At 46.5% G+C, this 24782-nt stretch overlaps 2 protein-coding genes across 2 annotated transcripts in view; both read right to left on the reverse strand.

Annotated features, from left to right (window-relative positions):
* Positions 1–23578, reverse strand: part of gck (glucokinase (hexokinase 4)) — a 54315-nt gene extending 30737 nt beyond the window's left edge. Inside the window, exon 1 of the mRNA XM_028996474.1 lies at positions 23494–23578. The gene's annotated coding sequence lies outside the window, so the exon portion shown is untranslated. The remainder of the gene's footprint in view (positions 1–23493) is intronic.
* Positions 1795–5050, reverse strand: fzd10 (frizzled class receptor 10). Its single transcript, XM_028995570.1, has one exon. The coding sequence runs from the start codon at positions 4642–4644 to the stop codon at positions 2899–2901; it is 1746 nt and encodes a 581-aa protein (XP_028851403.1). The 5' UTR covers positions 4645–5050; the 3' UTR covers positions 1795–2898.
* Positions 23579–24782: the final 1204 nt, after the last annotated feature.

Genomic DNA, 24782 nt, shown 5'->3' on the forward strand with positions numbered 1-24782 from the left:
GAGTTCATCTGATGCAAAAGAGGGAAACCCAGAAGACAGGCACAGACGCACACACACGCACATTTTTGAGGTTTACACGCTGCTCCTAGCATCACAGGCGCTGGGTGTTTGTGTGGTTGTCAAGACGGAACTTGCCCGTCCTCTGTGTGGTTCTCAGCTTCGGATGGAGCGGGACACCAGTCCATCACAGGTATAAAAAGCCCTACCACCTGTGTCTACAGACTCTGCCGAAGTCGTCTGAAAAGACCGACACAATGCATCGTTCGGCGCTGAATGCCCTTCGGGGACTGAAACATACGCCTACCCGACCCACCTATTTACAAAACCGAAAAAAACCTTACGTTGCACAAATTGAAATTTCCATGAAAAAATAAGACAAAAAGCAATAGCGTTTAATACTTTTTTGCATTTACAGAATAGCTTCTTGTGAGATGGGAGAAGGCATTTTGCCTGAATGGAAGCGCAGTCATATCATAATTGTGTTTATGGACTTTTTATATTTGTGTCGTTCAATGATCAGCACATAAGGAATAAAGAGGCAGAGAAAACAGTTTGAAGACCACAGGTAGACAGTCAGTAACTTTTATCAAATTCCAAGCATCCTCAGCTCAGCCGCTTAACAGGACATCACCCTGAGTTCCTGTCCCATGTGGAAGAGTCAACCTGGAACCCGATGCCACACCTCCAAAATTAACAAAATGAAAAAAAAAATCACACTTTAAATCGAATCTAAATGTATAATTGTTGAAGAATGTTCTCAATAACTGGGTCAGTGATTTATTTTTTTTTTTGGTATTTTATCTTTAGGTAAAGATTAGATCGCGACATTCAAAAGCCTGCAGAGATAAGATCTAAAAACTTTTCTAAAAACTCACCTTCAGACGTTGCACAACAATTGCTAATCTATATAGTATGTACATAATGAGAGGCGAGAAACATAGGTCAAAGGGACATTTTGTGGAAAAATGAGATATACACATACGAAATGAATGTATAATTTCTTATTTATTGAAAAAAAATGTTTGTGGTCATATTTTTTTAATATAGAAATGTAAAAAATTAAAATATATAAAGAATTGTTGCAATACTATGTACAATTCATTTTATTATAAAACCAGCAATCAAAATATGGTAATTTTTTTGTTTTCCTGTAAAGTTGGCAACTTGTGTCACCTTGTCACTTGTACCACCTTCGATATGATAATGTGATGAACAGCACACAATAAAGCACCCTCAGATATAAGGTCTTAAAACCATCACGTTCACCCTCATTTTAACCACAGATCACAGCTTGGGCCTTTATGAGATGCGGTTACAGACTCTGACCTGGGATCAGTGGCAGGGTCCTGGAGGTTCCCAGGATGCTTTGCAGATCCTAACAATTACAGGCAGTTAATCTTCTTTGAGTGCAGTGGCCAAGCTTAACAGCAGTCAGAAGTTTTCTTAATCCTGCAGCTTCTGAACCGCATCTTCTGGGGCTTATGACCAAACATGAGCCGGCAGCTTCTGTAATTAAACGAATTTTCGGCCTGAAACAAACACGCCGCATCAAAAGTCTTTATTTAAGTACCAAACAGTGAAAATTCTGATGGGTCAGTGGCATAATTGTTGTTGCTGCCCAGGCCAAGACACTTACGTGGCATTAAAGCAAACATTTCTTCTTACTTCCCCTTAAACAAACATCTGGAAGTTGGTATTAATATTTAATCTTCAGCTCTTTGAGGATTATGTTCAATCAACTTTCATTCATCACCATCTGCACACACACTCAAACAAGCAGTCGGGAGATAAATGTTTAGAAATCCTTTAAAACTATAATGCTTTATTTCATCTTATAAAATATTCACTTTTAGAAAATATATACATGTTTTTTGTTGGTTTTTGTGTGTGTGTGTGTGTGTGTGTGTGTGGTAGAAAAAGAGCAGACATCGTGGGGTCTGGTTAAGAACTCGCTTTTCAAAAAGACATTTTTAATACAACAATGTAGTGCTTGATATAGCCGTGCTGTGGATCTTCACAGGCTTCAGCGAGCAGCTGCGTTTCTGCTACAGTCCAGACGAGTGTGACCGAGTCCTAATCGCCTCCATACGGCCGTAAAAAAAAGCGACACTGAGGGGCCATTGTCTTCCCTCGGCTTGTTACGAGGTGCCCCGTCTCTCATTGTCTTTCATCCGTCTTTTACAGTATCCAGGCCCTCCTCTCCGTCTCTTAGGAAAACATCTATTGCACATGGCTCGAGCGGCCCTTCTTTCCTTTTGTCCTTTGTTCTGTTCACTCTGTCAAGTTCTTAATTGGGTAAGTGGTACCAGAGATGGCCGTGGGGTCCTGAAGTGAATGGAGGGAGGGAGATGATGATGATGATAAGCCCTCTGTTGCTGTTGCAATACACCCATGTCACTGGTCACAAGAACCAGCGAAAAAGTGTGCCGTCAACCTTTACGGTACATACGGACAAACGTCACGTAGGGGGAAGACGGGTCAGGAGGTCAGGGGACATGGGAAGAGCCGCGTGGGGAGTGAGGAGGAGAATAAACAGCCCCCAGACTGTGTTCCAATACGGAGTACATTGTAGGAACTGAGAAACCAGGGGAGGGGAATGGGGACAAACACCCATCTGGTCCTGCGGCCGCCGGATGGGGGTGTTGGACGGTGGGTGGTGCCGGGGGAGTCCTCGCTGGCCCCGCCCTCCGGCAGGTGCTTTTGGATCAGCGACGTCCAGCGCTGATACGGGGAGGCCAGGAAGCGATAGGACGGGTCGTTCGATGGGTCGCCGGTCTCCGGCCAAACGTTCTTATGCAGAGCTCGTCAGGGCTCCGCCCCCTCCTTCAACCCTCCCGGCCAGCCCAGTTTTCACGGTGAAGAGATTCGGCACCGGGCCCTTGGCCCCCGCGTTCAGACTCACACGCATGTGGCCGGGGGGGCGGCGGCCTTGTATTTGGTGCCGTGGCCCTTGAGCCCGGGGCGGGGCTTGAGGTACTGGCCCCCGGCCGTGAAGACGCAGGCCGCCTTCCGCCGCGTCCTCTTGCGCAGCTTGCGGCTGAAGACGTTCTGCCAGGACTGCAGTGTCTTGGAGGTCCAGATCCACATGCCACTGGTGATGCCCACCACCAGGAGCATGAAGATCTTCACCATGAAGATCTCCACCGCGGGGACGGAGCTCTTCATCACGCACTCCTCGGGCGGCCTGCCGCCGCCTCCCTGCACGCACCGCTGCTCGGCGGCCAGAACTTTCCAGTAGTCCATGTTCAGGCGTTCATAGAAGTAGCAGGCGATGACGCAGGTGGCCGGGACGGTGTAGAGGACGGAGAAGACGCCGATGCGCACCATCAGCTTCTCCAGCTTGTCCGTGTTCTCGCCCTCCGTCTTCATCACCCTCCGGATGTGGAACAGCGCCACGAAGCCCGACAGCAGGAAGGAGGTGCCCACCACCAGGTAGCCGGACAAGGGGATGAGGACGAAGACGGTCAGCGCCTTGGCGTCCATGCTGCCCACGTAGCACAGCCCCGTGAGCTCATCCCCGGCCACCTTCCGCATCACCAAGATCAGGATGGTCTTCAGGGCTGGCACTGCCCACGCCGCTAGGTGGAAGTAGCTGCTGTTGGCCTCAATGGCTTCGTGTCCCCATTTTTTCCCGGCGGCAAGGAACCAGGTGAGGGTGAGGATGACCCACCAGATGGAGCTGGCCATGCCGAAGTAGTAGAGGATGAGGAAGACGATGGTGCAGCCGGTGCTCTCCAGGCCCTCCTGGATGACGTACTGGACGCCGGAGTCGCGGTCGCAGGCGATGCTCTCGGCGCCCACGAACAGGCGGATCAGGTATCCGACGGAGTAGACGCAGTAGGACATGGAGAGGAAGATGATGGGCCGCTCGGGGTAGCGGAAGCGCTGCGGGTCAGTCAGGAAGGTCAGGACGGTGAAGGCGCTGGAGACGAAGCACAGAACGGACCAGACGGCCATCCACACCAGCGAGAAGCGCTTGTCCGCCTGGCTCCAGTAGACGTCCACGCGGGGGTAGCACTTCGGCGCGCACGACTCGCTCTTCTGGACGTAGTGGAACTTCCCGGGGTCGCCGCAAGCCTCCCGGGTCTCCGCCCCCTCCTTGGCGGCCACGTCCTGGCCGCCGACGCTCGGCGGCTTGGCCGGGAACTCGGGCAGGTCGTCGGAGCCGTTGTTGGGGGCCTCCATGCACAGGTGGTTGGGGTCGTTCTTGTTGGGCAGCCGGGAGCAGTCCAGCGAGTCGGGCCAGTGGAAGTTGAACTGCTCCATGATGGGCGAGCACTTGGTCTGCGCCTGCTCGCACATGACCCGGCAGGAGGGGATGGGCATGGACACCTTCTCCGAGCACATGGGGGCGTAGAGCGAGCACAGGAAGAACTTGAGGTGGCTGTGGCAGCCGAACTCGATCAGCGGCGCGAACTCGTGCAGCTTGATGGCGGCCTCGCTCTGGTCCTCGTGTCCCATCAGGTTGGGCATCACCGTCAGGTTATAGCCGATGTCCATGCACAGGGGGATCACGATCTTCTGGCAGCGGCCCCCTCCCGCCTGCTCCGTGTCCAGGGGGCTGATGGCCGAGCAGGTCGCGGCCGCGGCGACCAACAGCAACAGGCTGATCGAACTCGGCTTGCAGGACCGGAAGAGCAGCATTTTGTCTCGCGTGCACGTAAAAGCATTGAGAGTCGAAAGAAACGTGTCGCTGTTGGGGTCAGGACGGCAACACGAACTTCCAGTCAGCTCGATTTCCGATTACGTCTCCCACGGTCGTGGGCGAAGAAAGACCCGCGCCAGTCATATCATGTTCGGGATTAGTATCGAAGTAAAAAAAAAGACGCAGACGATCCGCGGTGCGATCACAACACGCAAATGTCCTTTAAAAAGGAAAAAAAAAGGAAAGAAATGTGCCACGAACTTCTCGTCTCGGGCTGGAAACTCCGAAGGCGACGCCGGTCCGGTCCGCGGCGCGGCGCGTTTTGGAGAGGGTGTGCGCGGCGCGCACCGCCAGTCCCGAACCGACCTGCCCACGGACCCGCCTCCGAACGGCCACTCTGCATGAGAAAGGGGAGCCGACACGGTGATTATTATTATATCCCCACCCACCCACCCGCCCGGCCCGACCCCTCGTTCCAGATCGCGGCCAGAAGCGCCCCGAACTTCGGACGGGGCGGAGACGCGCGCGACCGACGTCCTCCGTCGCATCTGCCCGTTTTTCACGCTTCGGAGAGACTTTTTTTTTTTTTTTTAACCCCCCCCTTCACCCGGCTTTCCCGAAACCGCGACGCGGTCCTGGACTCTCAGCTTCTCGACTTCATCGGAATATGAATTGTGGAACGTTTCATCGATCCCGGAGGAAATTGCTCGTGCAACGAGTGCCACCACACAGAGAGACAGAAGGAAAAAAAGAACTACGAAAGAAAACGTGTCGAAATAAAATCTGTAGAACTGAGCATTGCACAGTATTGCACATAGAAGACTGTTGCACGTCATGGCAAATAAATCACTCAATGGTATTTTTAACCTGTAATAAATAATTATTCATTAAAAGCTAGTGCACAGATTAATATGTGGGTATGGGACTGAGGGTGGCAGGAAGGATCTTCTGTGGTGTTCACTTTAAACTGGTCAGTCTGTGGCTGAAAGTGCAGTTAAAAAAGATATCTGAATTTTATCAGAGCTGCTTTGCCTGAAAAAAAACCTTATTAACACAGAAAAGAGTTAGATCCTATAGATCTGCATATAGACTACATTCATTAAAAAGTTTGGACACACTTTTTCAATCAATGTGTTTTCTTTATTTTCATGACCATTTACGTTGGTAGATTCTCACTGAAGGCACTATGAATGAACACATGTGGAGTTATGTACTTAACAAAAAAAAGGTGAAATAAGTGAAAACATGTTTTATATTCTAGTTTATTTGCTCTGATTACTGCTTTGCACAGTCTTGGCATTCTCTCGATGAGCTTCAAGAGGTCGTCACCTGAAATGGTTCTGCAACAGTCTTGAAGGAGTTCCCAGAGGTGTTTAGCACTTGTTGGTCCAGCTCACCCCAAACCATCTGGATTGGGTTCAGGTCCGGTGACTGTGGAGGCCAGGTCTCCACTTTTTGTTAAGTACATAACTCCACATGTGTTCATTCATGTGGACTGTATACAGACAAAAGAAAGGTTAAAGCACACATACACACATTTTGGGCCCAGAATCATCGATGACACACCAAAGATAAGAACAATGTATAAAAACGAAGCCGTGTATTGGTTCGGGGTGGTTGCATCGACTGGCTGGCTGCCTGCCCACTATAATTTCCTGTCGTATTTCCCAACATCCAGCCATGACATGAACTAACTGAATATATACATTTATCTGTACCCACCTACCCTCCATCACGAACCAGTGCCTGCTCTTTCGGGCTAAATGTCCACTGGGAACAAGACACTGATTGTCATAACTGGTTGCATAATACAAATAACTGCATAACTTGTTTTAATTATTCCAATTTGAACACCGGCCTGCTGTTTCTCCTGCCTACACACATCCAGTGCATGTGCACACTGGATTTCTTGTGTCATCAATTAAAAAATGCAGAAATATGTTGAAACATGGCCTTTTCCAAGGGCCTCGTGCATCTGGGTGTGGGATCTGGGCCACAGCAGGCGTTTGAACATGAAAGGCATTTTTAACCTATGGCAAGTTCCCCCCTCCCCTCTTCTCTCCATCATAAATTCATGCATCAGGATGAAGGGAACATGCCTGCGGGACAAAAACACAAAGCCACTTCAGTCTCACTTCAGTCGGCATTTTGCTCTGGCACCGAACCTCTGGCCATGCCAGGGCCCGCTGTTCGCTTCTTCCTCCCAGGCCATCGTCCTGCCAGTCACTTACAGGACGTCCTGTGTGCCTGCCAGCCCCCCCTTCAGGAGGAAAGGAGAGGTCTCAATCAGGAAGCTGGCCCATCGCTGCTTCTCTGTCACTCGGGGTGATGCTCTGTCGTGGCCTGGTGACATGACCACCGCGACTGCTGTTGTGTCCCTGTCCTGAGAGGGATTTTCCAATCAGTATATTAGCCATACTTGACATGGAATGAAATCAGTCGCTTGTGCAGGACGCGTGAGGTTGCAGCACACACACGGTGCAGCGGGTTCCTCTTGAACACTGCTAAACTGCACAGTACCTTTGTGAAGCTATTGTTTATAAGATTAGAGATTTTTATACCATTGTGTCATCAGTGTAAGTGAATGTAAAAGTGTGGAAGGAAGGAAGAAGCATGGTCTGTTGTCCTCCTGTCCTCCCCGGAGTCACCTCATGACAAACTCGGTGTCAAGCCATTCGTTTGCTGAATCTTTTCATTTAGGCCAGAGAAAAAGTTGCTTGTTTATTCACAGCTTGTTTTACACTGTAAAAAAATTGCCAAAGAGATTATCTATGAAGACAGACAATGTAAATACATTAGAGTAAAATATCCAGTATTCTGCACCAAGTAGAAAGGTCTGGATGTGTAGATGTCATTCTTCAACACTAGAGACCGATATGATTTCTGTTTAATAACTACAAATCTATAAAAACTAGTCAAGAAGTTTTGATCCATCCACCCGGGCGCCTGTCATGGCTGCCCACTGCTCACCAAGAGTGATGGTTAAATGCAGAGGACACATTTCGTTGCAACACCGTGTGCTGTGCTTGCTGTGCTTCACAATGACAACCACTTCACTTTGACTAAATGCAGAGGACAAATTTGCTGTGTGTGCTGTGTATCACGAAAACAATCACTTTCGCAATGACTAGAATTGTAGTTTTCATCCTTCTTTCCCTACTTTCTCAGCCTAATCCAGCTCCCGGCCACTCTCGTTACATATTGAAGCTCTGGACAGGGCTCAGCCATGGCAGAGACACGCAGCGCGGCCTCATTAGCCATCGGATGGGCTGTCTAATGAAACACACACATGCTGATAGAGTCACCCAGCCTAACAAGAGCGCACAGTCCACGGGGCCGTTTCACTCCACACGCTTTGTTCTCTCACACTCGCCCAGTTCTTTCATGCTGGTTTCCGCCGATCATGATGAGCTACCTTTGAAAGACAGAAAGAGAAGGGGGGGGGGGGGGGGGGGGGGGGTTGCAGCTCATTCTTCAGAATCACCGGACTCACGTTTTTTTTTTTTTTTTTTTTTTTCGGCTCTCAAATATAAAACAGTGGCATATGAACCTATTTTGCATGTCAGTGGGCCTACATGCAAACACTGCTACATAATGGTGGACACACGGTAAAAACCGGTAAAGTTTACACCAGTAAAGTTATCAAATTTCAGCAACGCTGTAGTAATAAACAGTTAGCATCGTGACCAGGACCCATTTACAAGCTGCTAGCAGGCCATCATTTCTGAACATTAATGCTAATGTTGGAACTGAATGTTGAAATTAATATACAATGTTGATATGATGGGAAAAAAATTGCACCTGAAAGAAGAAGACCAGAAACAGTAACCAAAAGTTTTTTGCTATTGTGGTTACGATAAATGCTACAGAATGCAACAACGAGGGCAACAACATACCAAAATCTTTATATCTTGCAACTTGTCATGACTAGTGTTCATTTAATGTGCTGTATATTTTTTTGTATGAAAAGTATTGTGTTTCTCTTGAAGTCTTTGATGGAAGCTGGGAAAAAATTTAATAGCATGTTAAAATGCAAATGTTGCTACAAGGGGTGATGTATCAGAATCTTAGATCCAAAAGACTTGCCAATAAAGCTCCTGTTTCACCAATAATGAGCTTTTCTAAATGTTAACCTGGCCAATTCAATCACTAACAATTAGCTGATAGCCACGATAGTTGTTAGCTCTCTACAAATAAAATGATAACGAAAAAATGCTAGACATCAGTCCTGCCTGTAATAGGATAACGCAATGGATTTGCGGATTTTTTTTTTTTTGGTGTACACTAGAAAATAAAATGTATTGCTGTCACACTGTTAAAAATCATGTCATCATTGACATTATTGTTTGTATGACTTTGAGGTTTGTTATTTTAAAAGTTATGTTTTTTTGGTCTATGCCGTACCATACTGTATCTGCATTAATAACCACTTTGTTTTAGTATGTTTATCTGTTTTTTTTTTTTTTTTTTTTTAATTCTGGAAGAGATGACATTACAAGCAATCCCAATTCATTCTTTTCAGGAATGCCACTCACTGCAGGCAAACCTGTCATGCACACGCAACACACCAATCAGCGCTCATGCAGCGGCCCCGTAAAATGTGCACTCTGCAGCCATCGCCGAAGAATCAGAGGCCGAGAGATAATTCTGTAACTAATAAAGCGAACGGAGGCCCTTTGATGGCTCAAGCCTGAAAAGATATTTTATTTTTTTCCTTGTGTGTGTGGGATTTGGCCGTGTGTGATTGTACGCGGCTAACGCGCACCCCCGCTGCTCCTCTCAGCCCGCTAGCCGGCCCCCCTCTGGCTAACGTTATGGAGAAAGGGAGGAATTTTATGGCTGTCTTCTCCCGCAGCCTCTCTTTTTTCTTTTGTTCCCCTTTGAAGAATGACTTTAGACGTTTTATTTACATATTTAACCACGGATGAAAGCAGAGACGGGTGGAGGAAGAAAAGAGAGGGAAAGCTCGCCCAGATCTGGGTGTGAATTTAGATGTTTTTGTTTCATCGAAATGATACCTTATTAGTTATTTGATTTTTATGTTTCCAGTACATTTGAAATCTTGGACCACTTGTGTTCCGTTCCGCGTGGTTATCTTCTTTAAAAAAAAGGCCTGAAAAGTAGCACCACACCACGTCTATAAGCCATATCTCTACACGGTACAGCTCTATACGACATCAGAAGAAGTCGGGACGGGAACTTTCTCTCCTCACCTTGTGGGATGGGGAGAAGTTGTTCGGGGGTAGGGTGTGAGGGTAGTAGGGACTTAATGCTGTGGGGGTGGAATTTTACCGGGCACGTTTGATATTGTCACCACCCTCCCCCCATACGCACACAGACTCCCGCCCCGGCCTGAAAGGCCGTGTTGATTAAACTTTTGGGAGGGGCCGAGGTTTAATCTTCTTAATGGCGCCTCCTCTGGCTTCATTCATTGCCCCTCGGAATAAAGGAGCAGCACCAGGCGCTGGGAGAGGCGCCGCCCCTGCCGCGAGATGCCCACAACGGACTGGCCACGCCCTCACTTCCTCATCACTGCTTACATTTAGTAGGGTGGAAGTAGCCTAGTGGGTAACACACTTGCCTCTGAACCAGAAGACCCGGGTTCGAATCCCACTTACTACCATTGTGTCCCTGAGCAAGACACTTAACCCTAAGTTGCTCCAGGGAGACTGTCCCTGTAACTACTGATTGTAAGTCTCTCTGGATAAGGGCGTCTGGTAAATGCTGTAAATGAGACAGCCCCCCCATCCTTCCACTACACATCTCAACAGTTTTGCCTCCAGTACTGCTCGCCTGGTCCCTCCATCTCTGAAGGTAAAAGGAAAACATTCATCCAGACTCTTCTCCGTCTTGGCCCCTCGGTGGTGGAATGAACTTCCCCTCGAGGTCAGAACAGCTCAGTCACTGAGCACCTTCAAACGGCAGCTCAAGACCTTCCTCTTTAAAGAATATTTAGATTAAATTGTAATTTTCTTGTCAAACTTTGTGTACAGAATCTACAACAGAGTGAATTAAATAGATGTATTCATAGTTGGGGTCCTAGTGAACCGGAATTGATCTCTTCATCGATGGTAACTTGAAAGCACGTTGTAAGTCGCTCTGGATAAGGGCGTCTGCCAAATGCCGTAAATGTAAATGTAAATGTAAATGTACTTCACCAAGAGCCATGGCTGATCATCCATCCCTGAGTCTTTTCTAATTGCTAATAAATGCTATGAAGTTTTTTTTTTCTTTTTCATGTTTGTCCCCAAATGGCGCCTGTTTTGATCCTGCGGTGGGGCTGTGATGATGATTATGAGGTGTGTGTTTAGGGTGTGTGTTATGAGGGCATTTAACACAGGAAGCTCTCCTCCTCTGCCCTTTGCAAGTGGAGTGGTGACAGGAGGCCGTAGCAAATGGACGGTGCTATTCCATCCATTCCAGGATGAAAGTGGATCCGACACACACACGACTTCATTGTCAGCGTTACATTCACAATGCATGTGGTTTTAAAACGAGCCCCATTTCGAATTTTCCTCAGAAGTCTCGGATATATTGAGGAAATTCATATGAGTCTGTCTTTTAATTATTTAGGACCTCTGCAACATCAAAGTCGGCACTGTACTTAGCACATATGGTTTAAATAGTTCAATAAAAAATGACTAATTCATGAGCTCTAATTCACTCCACTCCTCATTTTGCTCACACTTAGCAAGGCCGACTTCTTCACGGCCACATCAGTCAGAGGTGATCCCACCGGCTCATCCTGCACAGCGACAGCCTCAGAAATGTGCAGCTGAGATCGTTTTAATGCAAATTCAAAACCCCGCGGGTGAAAATATACACAGCCTATGCTTTACCCAGACGATTGGTGACAGTCGACAAGCATTTAAACCCGCCACTTGAGCAAAAGAGTTGTACTGAAGTACCATATGTTGTCATGGCTCTAATGTCCTTTAACATTTGCAAGTAGAAGTTGAAGAGAAAATGGCAAAACGGGGTTTGAGAAGGTTTTGCTGTACTGCATTGCTATACTTTAATATCTTTAGTTTGTCCCATTTTTTTGTCCATAAAACAGATTTTACATCATGTACAGGAGTAAAAGTTCTTCCTAAACAAAGTAGCCTATGTAGGAGCATGAACAACGTGCAATTGACTTGTTACTGACCACCGCTGCTGGTAACTGGTTTATCGAGCCAATGCTCCGCTCATCGGTGGCCAAACGATTTATTTAATATACTTTTTCTTCCTCAGATGATGGACTGACGTGTGGAAATGCAACTGATTCATTCAAAGACTCACTAATTGACCAGCGACGAGAGATTTTAGTGCTGCAACAAGCGCTTATGTGATGTTTGCGTTGTGCTACAGAATGTATTTCACTACATTTGTATGTGCTATTTTAGTTTTTAGATGAAACACTGCCCGAAGGTTGGTGCAGGAGCACTTGAGTGTGAATTTGCTAATCTGCAAGGATTTCTCGCTCCTTATTCTTGCCCCCTCTATCTTCTAATCCTTCTTTGAGGAGTTTGTGCTGGAAGCAGCGGTATCCTATGGGGGGAGGGGGAGCGGGGGACACCCCACTGGTTTCTGGCTCAGGAGGTTCCATTCAGAAGGAGGACCTTCCTGAGCCATTCCCACACTCTGCACACACACACACACACGCACACACTCCACATAAATTAAATTAGACTCTTCTCTGCCCTTTTTTTTTCTTTAGCCCTTCTCCTCTCCTTCCCTTCACTGCCTTGAAACAAAAACCCTGGAACAACACACCCTCAATAACACACACACACACCCGCACACTTTCACACATGGAGCGTCTAAAAAGGCCGTCGTTTGTTGCTGACCCGAGTTCTTTTTGAGTTTCCCTCTGCTCGTCTTATTGAACTGTGGTGGCGACGCTCAGACAGGGGCTGGACGCTTGTTTCGATTTTTTTTTTTGTTTGTTTTTCTGAACTCGTGGGGGCGTGGGGGACTGGATATGGGGGTGTGGTGAGAATTTGGCCAGCTGTGGACCAACCTGTTGGCTCCCAGGGGGAAAAGGAGAGAAGATGAGAAGACGCTGAGAGGAGGATCTCCAGATCTACATTCCAGCCCAGTGGTGGTTCAATCAACACTACATTTTCATTGTATTTAAGCAATTAAGGAAGTGGCCCTGTAATCAGAAGATTGCCGGTTTGATTCCCGGTCCACCAAGGTGCCACTGAGGTGCCACTGCTCCCTGGGCGCCTGTCATGGCTGTCCACTGCTCACCAAGGGTGATGGGTTAAAAGCAGAGGACACATTTCATTGTGTCACTGTGTGCTGTGCTGCAGTATGTCACAATGGTAATCACTTTCACTTCATTTAAAAAGGCTCTGGATAAGAGCACATTACAATCAGTAGTTGCAGGGACAGTTTCCCTGGAGACACTCAGGGTTTGGGGTCTTGTGGGAGTAGCCTAGTGGGTAACACACTATGAACCAGAACACCCCCCCAGCAGGGGGACAGGCAGAAGGAGGACGTTCCTGAGCCATTACCACACTCTACACGGCCTTGTACACTCCCACATGGCCATGGGACAGTGGCGGCCTAGCCACAGGGTTAAGGAAGTGGCCCCGCAATCAGAAGGTTGCAGGTTCAAATCACGATTGGCTGCTTTAGTACAATTCGCAACAATGCGCTGCAGTGTATGACGGACAATCCATTCACTCCACAGATAATACATTTGACTCTTTTCTGCCCTTTTTATTTATCCCTTCTCCTATCCTTCCCTTCACTGCCTTAAAACAAAACCCTGGAGCAACACACCCTCAATAACAGCACAATAATAATAGCAGCACAGCACACAACGAAACATGTCCTCCGCTTTTAACCATCACCCTTGGTGAGCAGTGGTCAGCCATGACAGATGCCCAGTGAGCAGCGGGGACAGTGCCTTTTTTCACCCCGGTGGCACCTTGGCGGACCGGGAATCAAACCGCCAAACATCTGATTGCGGGGCCACTTCCTTAACCGCTAGGCCCCCACCGCCCCAGCAGCGGGAATAATAATAGCCTCCTGAGTAAAACTGGTTTAATAGGCCGCGTTACTTAAAGATGATCCCACCGCTTTAGGTGACATCTATTAGACCAGGTCAATGAAGGAAAGCGATGTGTGTGTAGAAATAAAAAGACACTTAAAGGATGTAAGGAAAAAAGAGAGCGAGGGAGCGGCAGAGTAAAGTGGAGCGAAACTTCCTCGCACGCTGCTCATTGTGCACTGCAGCCAATCCGCATGGCAGCAAATTGAGATCAAAGCCAAATTAGAGCTGACTCGTTCAAAGCCAGATATGAAAAAAAGAAGATGTGTTGTGAGCCTGCAGCAATATTCCCCCCATTGATTCCCTTCTTCCTTTTACCCTCGCATTTCCCTGGGACGTCTCCGGCTCTTTCAGAGATCAGAGAGTCCCGGCAATGAACGAGGAGAGGAGGAAATGAAAATGTATTGATAAAGTTCCAAAAACGCTCATCTGAAAAGCGCCGGTCGGCGCATGACTGACGTCTCCACGCTGAAGAACAGAAGAGGGTAAAAAGAAATAATGTCCTGATGCTTTTGTAACGTCTACAGCATCTACACGTGCTCTTGCGCTGAGGTCAGGCCGTCTCATCGGCAGTCACACATGTTTAGGCCCAGCGCTGACGTTCCTGCTCGGAATTGTCATGGGGGCGGTGGTGGCCTAGTGGTTAAGGAAGCGGCCCCGTAATCAGAAGGTTGGCGGTTCGAATCCTGACTCCCGACACACTGCTCCCCGGGTGCCTGTCATGGCCGCCCACTGCTCACTCAGGGTGATGGGTTAAATGCAGAGGACAAATGTCACTGTGTGCACCGTGCCCGATTCACTTCACTGTGAATCGGGCGTTTTTATTCCAGCCGTCGGCTCGTTCCAGGAAAGGCTCCCGTTCTTTGATGAAGCGTGGCTGTTAATGAGATATCACTCGCAAACAGCAAACACTAATCCCTCAATGCCGAGTGCTTTACAATTTACACGGCGTGACTGATGAAGAGTCTGGGTAATTAATACAGGCAATTAGACGTCTTGGAGAAGGAAGCGCATTGTCCGTCTCTGTGCACTTCAACCCATTTGGAAATGATACATTGCCTTCTAATTGGTTGACATTTTCTCGATAAATTGTGTGGGGGATGTGGATGAGACCGGCTGACGCTGTCTGCTTCTGGTCGCCGGTTAAGACTTGCTAATGGTCCATTCTGGAAGAAGGAAAAGGCTTTTCTTTCATTTTTTTTTTTAAATTTCTCTCCGCTACAGTTCTTTTTAGCGCGATACACGCCGCTTTCTTTCATGCCGCCTCATGTGGAGTCCGTCCGTCTGAAGTTCGTGTGGATGGGCTGGCTGGAGGCTGAGCTGTCTGTATGTTAGATGCCTGCTCTGGTTCAACCCACCTGCCCTGATCCACCCCGCCCGGCCGGGCTCTGGACGTATAAACATAAATTAACGTGACAGAATAATCAGAAGCAAGGTGGGTGACAGATTTGACAGGATCGTCTGACTGATTATGCCTGTTAGAACAAATGAAAGAAAGTGTGAGAGCAATATGAACTGGACACTAGTCAGGGTACATGAAAGCAATTCTTGAAACAACCAAAGGGGCTGCACAGACAGCAGGTAACTTTATAATGTACTTTTGGCAGTTTTGTGTTCAAAATCCGGACCAACGAAATTGAAATTGCATTTCAATTTCTATGGCAGCCATTTGGTGTCGATATACTGTATGTAACACCCTGAGCTGCTGATTAGATGAGCAAGGAACAGTCTGAATGTGTAATTATTATTTTGTTTATACAACTGGAATTTCAATTCAAATGTAGTTTACTGAAGAATGTAAGAACACATTATATTTTACACAGGCAGATACCAGAAAATAGAGAGCTGAGTGTTCAACACGCTCAATTTTCTCGACATCCTCATACAGATTCACCTCTGTGAACATCATTGCATCATACATGTCCAGCTGAACATGAATATACAGTGGAGAAAAAAGTTATTTGACCCCTCGCTGATTTTGTAAGTTTGTCCAATGACGAAGAAATGAAAAGTCTCAGAACAGTATCATTTTAATGGTAGGTTTATTTTAACAGTGACAGATAGCACATCAAAAGGAAAATAGAAAAAATAACTATTTGTAGTATTTGAACCCCTGCCAATCATTAAGAGTTCTGGCTCCCACAGAGTGGTTAGACACGCCTACTCAATTAGTCGCCCTCATTAATGACACCGGTCTTAACTAGTCACCTGTATAAAAGACACCTGTCCACAGAATCAATCAATCAGGCAGACTCCAAACTCCCCAACATGGGAAAGAACAAAGAGCTGTCCAAGGATGTCAGAGACAGAATTGTAGACCTGCACAAGGCTGGAATGGGATACAAAACCATTAGCAAGAAGCTGGGAGAGAAGGTGACAACTGTTGCTGCAATTGTTCGAAAATGGAAGGAGCACAAAATTACCATCAATTGACCTCAGTCTGGGGCTCCACGCAAGATCTCACCTCGTGGGGTCTCAATGATTCTGGAAAAGGTGAGAAATCATCCTAGAACTACACGGGAGGAGTTTGTTAATGACCTCAAAGTAGCTAGGACCACAGTACACCAAGAAAGCCATTGGAAACATATCACACTGGATGGATTAAAATCCTGCAGTGCTAGCAAGGTCCCCCTGCTCAAGAAGGCACATGTGCAGGCCTGTCTGAAGCTTGCCAATGAACACCTGAATGATTCAGACAGTGACTGGGAGAAGGTGCTGTGGTCAGATGAGACCAAAATTGAGCTCTTTGGCATTAACTCAACTCGCCGTGTTTGGAGGAAGAAAAATGCTGCCTTTGACCCCCAAAACACCGTCCCCACTGTCAAGCATGGAGGTGGAAACATTTTGCTTTGGGGGGGTTTTCCTGCTAAGGGCACAGGACAACTTCACCGCATCAACGGGAAAATGGACAGAGCCATGTATCGTAAAATCCTGAGCGACAACCTCCTTCCCTCTGCCAGGAAATAGAAAATGGGTCGTGGATGGGTGTTCCAGCACGACAATGACCCAAAACATACAGCAAAGGCAACAAAGGAGTGACTCAAGAAGAAGCACATTAAGGTCATGGAGTGTCCTAGTCAGTCTCCTGACCTTAATCCAATAGAAAACCTATGGAGGAAGCTGAAGCTCAAAGTTGCACAGAGACAGCCTCGAAACCTTAATGATTTAGAGATGATCTGCAAAGAGGAGTGGACCAGAATTCCTCCTAAAATGTGTGCAAACTTGGTCATCAACTACAAGAAACGTTTGACCTCTGTGCTTGCAAACAAGGGTTTTCCCACTAAGTATTAAGTTTTTTTTGTTAGAGGGTTCAAATACTTATTTCACTCAATGAATTTCAATTTCCCTTATGATGTGCTATCTGTTAAAATAAACCATTAAAATAATACTGTTCTGAGACTTTTCATTTCTTTGTCATTGGACAAACTTACAAAATCAGCGAGGGGTCAAATAATTATTTCCTCCACTGTACATATGTACGTACTCACACACACACAAACGGGTGGAGTCTGGGATCATCACAGTTTCACACTGTGATCTGCTGATCAGGAATTGTCCAGGATTGATTACAAAATCAATGTTGTGTTCTGCTGTTTGCTTGTCTTCCACCTGGTTAGAGTTGCATTTATGCTGTAATGTCCAAGTTATTTCTACAGTAAGGCATTGCCCATAACCCCATGAGTTGTGTACAGTATTAATGCTGTCAAATGCTCTTGAACAGGCCTAGCAGTTGAGCACAAAACACTTTCACATATCTTAACAGCTCTGCCATCTGTGCTTCATCACGCACTCCAAAAAGAGAAAAAAAATGACCAATACTGCAGACACCTCTGCCTCAAACACCTGGTGGAGTTGAAAGGCAGATGAATGACGCTGAGGAAAAGACCTTTTAATCTGGGCTCAGATATGATTTCATGGCTCTGAGCGCTCTGACCTCATCTGAGACATCTTCCCCCCTCAGACGCCGGGATTACGGCATCTGGGCACATTCCTTGGGCTCTGGTATCACCGGGAACCATTTCCCAACACGTCTAGCACCCACATGCAACCCACACAAAAATGTTAGGGTGGTAGCAGCTTAGTGGGTAACACACTCGGCTATGAACCAGAAGACCCAGGTTCAAACCCCACTTACTACCATTGTGTCTCTAAGCAAGTCACTTAACCCTGAGTGTCTCCAGGGGGGACTGTCCCTGTAACTACTGATTACAAGGACATTGTAATTACTGATTAACTACTGATTAAGAGCTCTGGATAAATGTGTCTGATAAATGCCTTAAATGTAAATTTAAGGCATTTATATGTACACAAAGGCATTACACATACGTACACAAATAATTAAAGCATCCAGTATATATATGTTGCATTGCTGTCAAGAAGGGTGTGGCACCACACCTCCAAGGCTGGGAGTTTGAATGCCGGCTCCGCACTTGTGTTTAAGTTTGCATGTTCCTCCCATTTTGGTGCTTTAGGTTCTCCGGTTTCCTCCCGCTGAGGTGAACTGGAGACTGTGAATTTTTCATAGGTAAGGGTGTGCCAGGGGGTGCGTTGCTTCACATGAGGAACCTTTTTAACGCTGAGGAACCTTTTTAAAAGAACCATTTCAGCTTCTAAGATGTTTAATTTTCTCAATGCAGGTCCCTCTGAAGCCGAGTGACATTTTTCATAGGATGTGTCTTCTGACGTGCCATCTGACATTCTTATTTAAGAAATGCCCGCATACAATGTATTCTTTACAGCATACAGTAACATTCAGCAAGTCCAAAAAGTACAACTTGTGCATTTATTTCTAAACTTTCCAGAAGAACTGACAAAAGACAAGACTGAACTGAAACAGTCTGAGACTGATCCAGTATCAGTCTCCCTAAGACATCTCTTTGTCTTCAGCATTACAAGGGGAGATTGGCAGCTGTGGGCTTCCCAATGCCTTCCTCAGACAAACCGTGGCCTAGTTTCTCCCAGTTAAACCCTAATCTCTGAAATTATGAAGGGATACCGGCGTGTACCGTCACCCTGTAAAACACCGACGCGCCCGCCCCGGCTGTCGGCAGCGCCATGTTTTACGGGGAGCAGAGGAGGAGTTGCTGCTCTGACATGTGACAGTGGCAGACACCTCCCTTTGAAAAGGCTGTTTGTATCTCCACTGTGAAGTTCTTATGGGACTGTGTGTATGTGTGTGTTTGTGTGTGTGTGTAGTAGACACCTGTGGTACATTATAAAACATAATTTCTTATGAATTATTACTCATGTGTTAATTTGTACAATCTTTTTTGCCTATATTAATCTTTTCATTATGGATTGGCTGTAGCTCCATTATTAGAACAAGTCATTCAGCTTGTTTTGACATGATGTTGACAGCATGGTAGGTGTGTCTGTAAAAGTTTCTGCATTGCAAAAATCAATCAATCAATCAATCTATCTATCTATCTATCTATCTATCTATCTATCTATCTATCTATCTATCTATCTATCTATCTATCTGTCTGTCTGTCTGTCTGTCTGTCTGTCTGTCTGTCTGTCTGTCTGTCTGTCTGTCTGTCTGTCTGTCTGTCTGTCTGTCTGTCTAAACAAACTAGAACATTAATTCAAGGATTCAGTGAGTAAATTTGACATTGGTCAACACTCCCAGTGACTTACTATCTTATTTAGTGATAAAAAATCATCCCCCAGAATCAGGTCAGTAATGTGAGGGGTAGGTGTTGAGCTTATGTGGATTTTTGATTCTCTTTTAGTCGAGCATAGCAAGAAATCCACTTACAATCAGTAGTGACAGGGACAGTCCCCCTGGAGACCCTCAGGGTTAAGTGTCTTGCTCAGGGACACAATGGTAGTAAGTGGGATTTGAACCTGGGTCTTCTGGTTCACAGGCGAGTGTGTTGCACACTAGGCTACTACCAAGATTCCCAAATAAAATCTGCCAAATTCCTTAAATGTAAAATCAGCTCAGTCATCGAGTTCCAATTCGTCTCGACTGAAGTTGTTTGACAAAGATCTACCCCGGTTTTTCTACCCTGGCTACTCACCGCTCTGCCCACTCAGTGAACATAAACTCTGCAGTTGGGTTAACCGCGTTTCACGACACTTATTCCCTAAAGATTTTTGCACAATGGATCCACTCAGTTACCGAGTTTGGCCCTAATTGTCGAACATCCGCCACTGGCTATCGTCTTCAGAGAATATGGCCTTCATTTTCACAGTTATGCTGATGAAGCTGAATATTTATATATTTCTTTCCACAAATGTGACTTACTTTTTACTTTCCTCTTCAATCCCGCTGCAAAATAGGGCCAAAACAATGTGCATAGCATTTATTCTGAAAAGTTGGCTAAAGGTCAGGAACTGACTGACTGATTCAAAGTTTAATAATATAATAGAGAGGCTATTCATATAAAATCTGATTGGAAGACCTCAGAAATAATTTCTTATCTCTTTTTCGCTGTTGTTTATTTTCCTCTCTCCCATCCTGGTATCAGAGAGACATCACTGAAGCACAATGGAAGTGTGGAGCCTCGCTCAGCTTTTTGCCTGATTGTATCCAATTAGAATTCTGTTTCATCCCCACTACAGATGCTGAGGAAACACTGGTCTTTTAAGATCCAGGGAGAGAGAGAGAGAGAGAGAGAGAGAGAGAGATGTGTTGATGTGTTCAGCACCTCTGTCATTTTCCTCTTTGAAAATGGTGTCAAGTGCTTGTGTGTGTGTGTGTGTGTGTGTGTGTGTGTGTAGATGGCCCATGTGAGTTCTGACTGTTATTTCTTTGACCCAGGTGACAGGTGACAGCACAGCCAATCACAGATCAAAGGGCTCTGTCATGAGAGAGGCATGACACTCTTGCACTTGACAGTGAGTGGTGACACACGTCTGCTTGCTCACCTGCCCCGAGAACACACACCCACACGCAAACACTCGGTTTTCGGGTGAGCAACTGCTCAGACAAGTCAAACGTGTTCTGATTGGTCAGTTCCTTTCATGTCGTTCCAAATGCCACTTCGACATTGTGGTTAAGTAACATGCAGGAATATGTGGAAATGGAACAGAACACTATCGGATCTACTGAACCAATATGAACACCTTGTTGGGTGTCTGTAATTAGAAACTGGGGCGAAAAATAAAAATAAAAAGTCTGGAAATCTGATTTGGCCACAAGAACAACATGTATTTCTTATATAGTCCAAAATCACGTGGAGCATGTCCCAATGGGCTTTGACCCTACAGACCCTACAGTCAACTCAAGGTAAATCTCCACCAACAAAAACTCTGGATAAACCAGTCGTCCCCAGAGAGGGACCCCCTTGCAGGGTAGAGTGGGCAAGTAATGGGTGTCAGAACAGGGCTGGTAATGATTGTTCCAAAAAAAAAAAAGTCCAAAATTGTGTAGTCATGCACACGCAACGCCATAAAGGAAAACCGATTAGCAAATTTGCTTTGTTTGCATTGTTTGTAAGTCGCTGGATGAGGGCGTCTGATAAATGCCATGAATGTAATAATGAAAGTGTACACTTACAAATAAATCTTAAACCCAAAACTATTTCCCAACCACTTTGTTCAACCTAATGAAAATGGTTTGCGTTCGGTCTTTTGTGACTTTGACAATTTAATAAAATATAATGGAGAAAAAAAATGGGTATTTGTGGGTATTTGGGTAAGATTGGGTATTTGTGAAAAACGGACCAATGTTCTACCAAACATGGTTTGGAACCAAGCCCAAATCAACGGAACCAAACCTGTGCGGTGAGATGATTTGTGATTGTGAGACGAAGCCATTTCACCACGGGGGAATTTGTTTTAAACGTTTTCACTCATCTTCACAATAATTGTGGCGGCTCGGCCAGGGTATAAATTAAATATGTTGCCGAGCTGCAGACGTTTTCCGCACTCGCCAGCTCTGCGATGAGAATGGCTTGTGACAATATGTCACTCGCGTGGGCTGTTGTTTTTGTGCGATGAGTTACGACGTGACGTCATTGTGGTTGTCTCTGTTGTCTCTGAGCTTGGAGTCCAGCAACTTCAGCCCTGGTCCCGGCTGTTACGTCTACAGATTTCGTGGTTCACCAAAATTTTCTTAATTTTTTTGAGGTGATTTCACAAACACACAAACACATACACACACACCTCACTTCCTGCCGCAGATGCTGTTTGTCAGAAGTCAAGGTTCTGGCGAGGCCCTCAAACAACCCACCAAAACAATCTCTGTCCCTCTGCACCTTCCCTTCACGCTTTTTCTCCCCCTCCGTCTCCCTTCCGTTCCTTTCCTCGCGGAACAATGTGCGCTCTTGGGGCAGCTCGCCATGCGCATAAAACGCCCAGAAAGAGGGCCACGCTTTTTAATGTCCTTCTCTTATACGCCATCCTCTGGGGTAACGCAAAGCAAACCAAGCATCTGTTGTGCCTTTTAATGTAGTGTGTGTGTGTGTGTGTTTCCATTCATTTCAGACCGAGACTGTATTACAGCGCCATTTACTTTCCAGCTATAAAGCAAGCAGTTCCTCTCAGTGTAATGAAGGACAAAATCAGGAAAACACAGCGGGGCGGTGGCACCACAGCTTGCGCCAACGAGCGCTGCCATTTGTTGGGGCAGGTTGGCCGCCACCTGGGCCTGATCTCTGATCTTCAGGGGATCAGATGGATTTTCTCTGTTACACCAGAAGCCGAAACAAGGCCTGCAACTGACGGGCCCACCACAGAGCTGCTCTAATGCCTTCCAGGCGATCGTTTCTTTTTGCAATGGTTCTGCGTTGCTGCTGCTGCCAGGGCTTTAAAGGTGCTGCTCTGCGGTGGGATTTCTGGTTTTAACACCTTTGGTGAACACCTGCCATATGATAGTAAAGGTAATGGATGTGCATAATCAGCCTCAACATCACCCCGCTGGGTAATGAAGAGAATAACTTACGATTGTATGTTTAAAATGGCTTCTGTCAATGGGCACCGAGTTAGCAGCAGGAAAAAGTGCGAGCATCTGAAGGATGTTACCAAGAACCACACTGTCATGCTAGTTGACTTGGCCAGAGCAAGGTATTGTGGGGTGTTACTGGAAGGAAAGTGACAGGGTCTCTGGCGCCCAAGACTCTAGGAGATTCTCTAGGACCAAAGGACAGGCCGTCTGGTCCAGTCCCACAGAAGAACTACAACATCACAGGGATAAAACACAACGTACATTTCCCAAGCACTATAACCACTGAAACTAGAGGGATCTTCAAATGGACCAGTATCATCACACTGGACATACACTGTGGACCATGGCCTGACTCTCCCCTGGAAGCAATGGGCTTTGACCGGCCCTACAGTTGACACCCCCACACTTTGACCCTTTGGGACCCAAGGCTTCTTCCTTTTTTTTTCCTCCATGATTTTACATACTGTAAACAGTAAACACTCAGTATCATTTCTTTAGTATACTAAAATGACATTACTAATTACAGGAACTAATTACTTGGCCTAGCGGTTGAGGAAGCGGCCCGGTAATCAGAAGGTTGCTGGTTCGAATCCCGATCCGCCAAGGTGCCACTGAGGTGCCACTGAGCAAAGCACCGTCCCCACACACTGCTCCCCGGGCGCCTGTCATGGCTGCCCACTGCTCACTCAGGGTGGTGGGATAAATGCAGAGGACAAATTTCACTGTGTGCACCGTGTGCTGTGCTGCTGTGTATCACACGTGACAATCACTTCACTTTGTCTTGTCTTATAGCGGTTTCCCTCTGGAAAGGATCTATGTACTGCTTTTTGTTAATTTCTCATTTTAACCCCTGCAACTAACTGTTAGGAACCTTCATACTGGTGGTGACAGAAAAAAAGTGTGGAAACTCACCGTGACAGCATGGTTTCGGGACCGCCCATCCTCTTCCCCCATGAACTCACAGCTGAGTGACCATAGCAAACCTCGGACGTCGGTTCTGGAAATGAGGTCGGATCCCGTATTCCAGGTCCAGATCCTGTGTTCCAGGTCAATGCTTTGCCATACTAGCCATTGTTACAGTTTTCTACATGGGTAGAAAATCCAACTTGATAGGACATGGGACTCAGACCAAAGATCGACCCCGATCGTGTGTCAGCAAATGAGGGAACTCTGGCGGTTCCCCTGCAATACGGGAATATTTTAAATGAGCCGTTCCAGGGGACATCTCGGTAATGCACCGCACCACCGGCGGCACCGTGTGCCCTGTAACTTGTTATTCCAGGCAGCATTTAATGCTGCACCCGGCACAGCCATTAAACCTGGGGCAGAATGGGAGCGATGCCGACTGACTCTCCCCTTTCTTTCTCTTTTTCCTGGGAGCTGTTCGGGAACAGGAGCGGCGGGGGCCGCCGAGCGGAAAACTGTCCGACGGGTCCGGGGACGAGCCTCAGTTCCACTTCAAAGGAAGAAAGGCGCAGCTGGTTATTTTATGTCGGCCGCGTTTACTGCGGCACACTTATTATTTCCCTCGCTCTGTGCTGTTCTGCAAGCTCCAGACAGCTTCTGGGTCCAGCGCCATCGAACAATTAAACTCAAATTATTTTTTTATTTTTTTTAAATCATGCTTGCAACATGTGAAGAATACAAGTATTCCGTCCCCATGACATTTGAGATTTGACTTTTGACACTTTGAATAATTTGAACAGGACTTAAAAGCTACTGACGGTCATCGACTAAAAGCCCAGAGGCAAATGCGAGTGTCAACGTGGATCTAGACTCATGGACTCATCGTCAAGTCTGACCAGATCCGACCGACCTATCATGCTACATGTCAAGCCGGCGCTCAGGACAAACCGATGACGGAAAGCGGCGGAGATTGATTGCTCCTACGTGGCAGTCCATAACTCCATAACTTGTAGCACTTAGTTTTGGCACCACCGTTTTACGTGTTAACATGTTCTGTAACTTTTTTTTTTTGCTTTTGTTCGCTATTCAAGATTCAGCCATCATCATCCCAGCACTAACTTTTTACATTTTATTTATGAGGGCCTTTTCAGGACAGGAAGTACTAAACACTTTTGTTGTTACTAGATATGCTTCTTTTGACCTGTGTGTGTGTGTGTGTGTGTGTGTCTGTGACGGTGCATGGGACACACAGGCACGTCTGTAATTACCCTGCAGCCCTCAAAGAGCAAACAGCA

This window comes from Denticeps clupeoides, chromosome 11 (assembly GCF_900700375.1).
Source record: "Denticeps clupeoides chromosome 11, fDenClu1.1, whole genome shotgun sequence".
Classification (NCBI taxonomy): domain Eukaryota; kingdom Metazoa; phylum Chordata; class Actinopteri; order Clupeiformes; family Denticipitidae; genus Denticeps; species Denticeps clupeoides.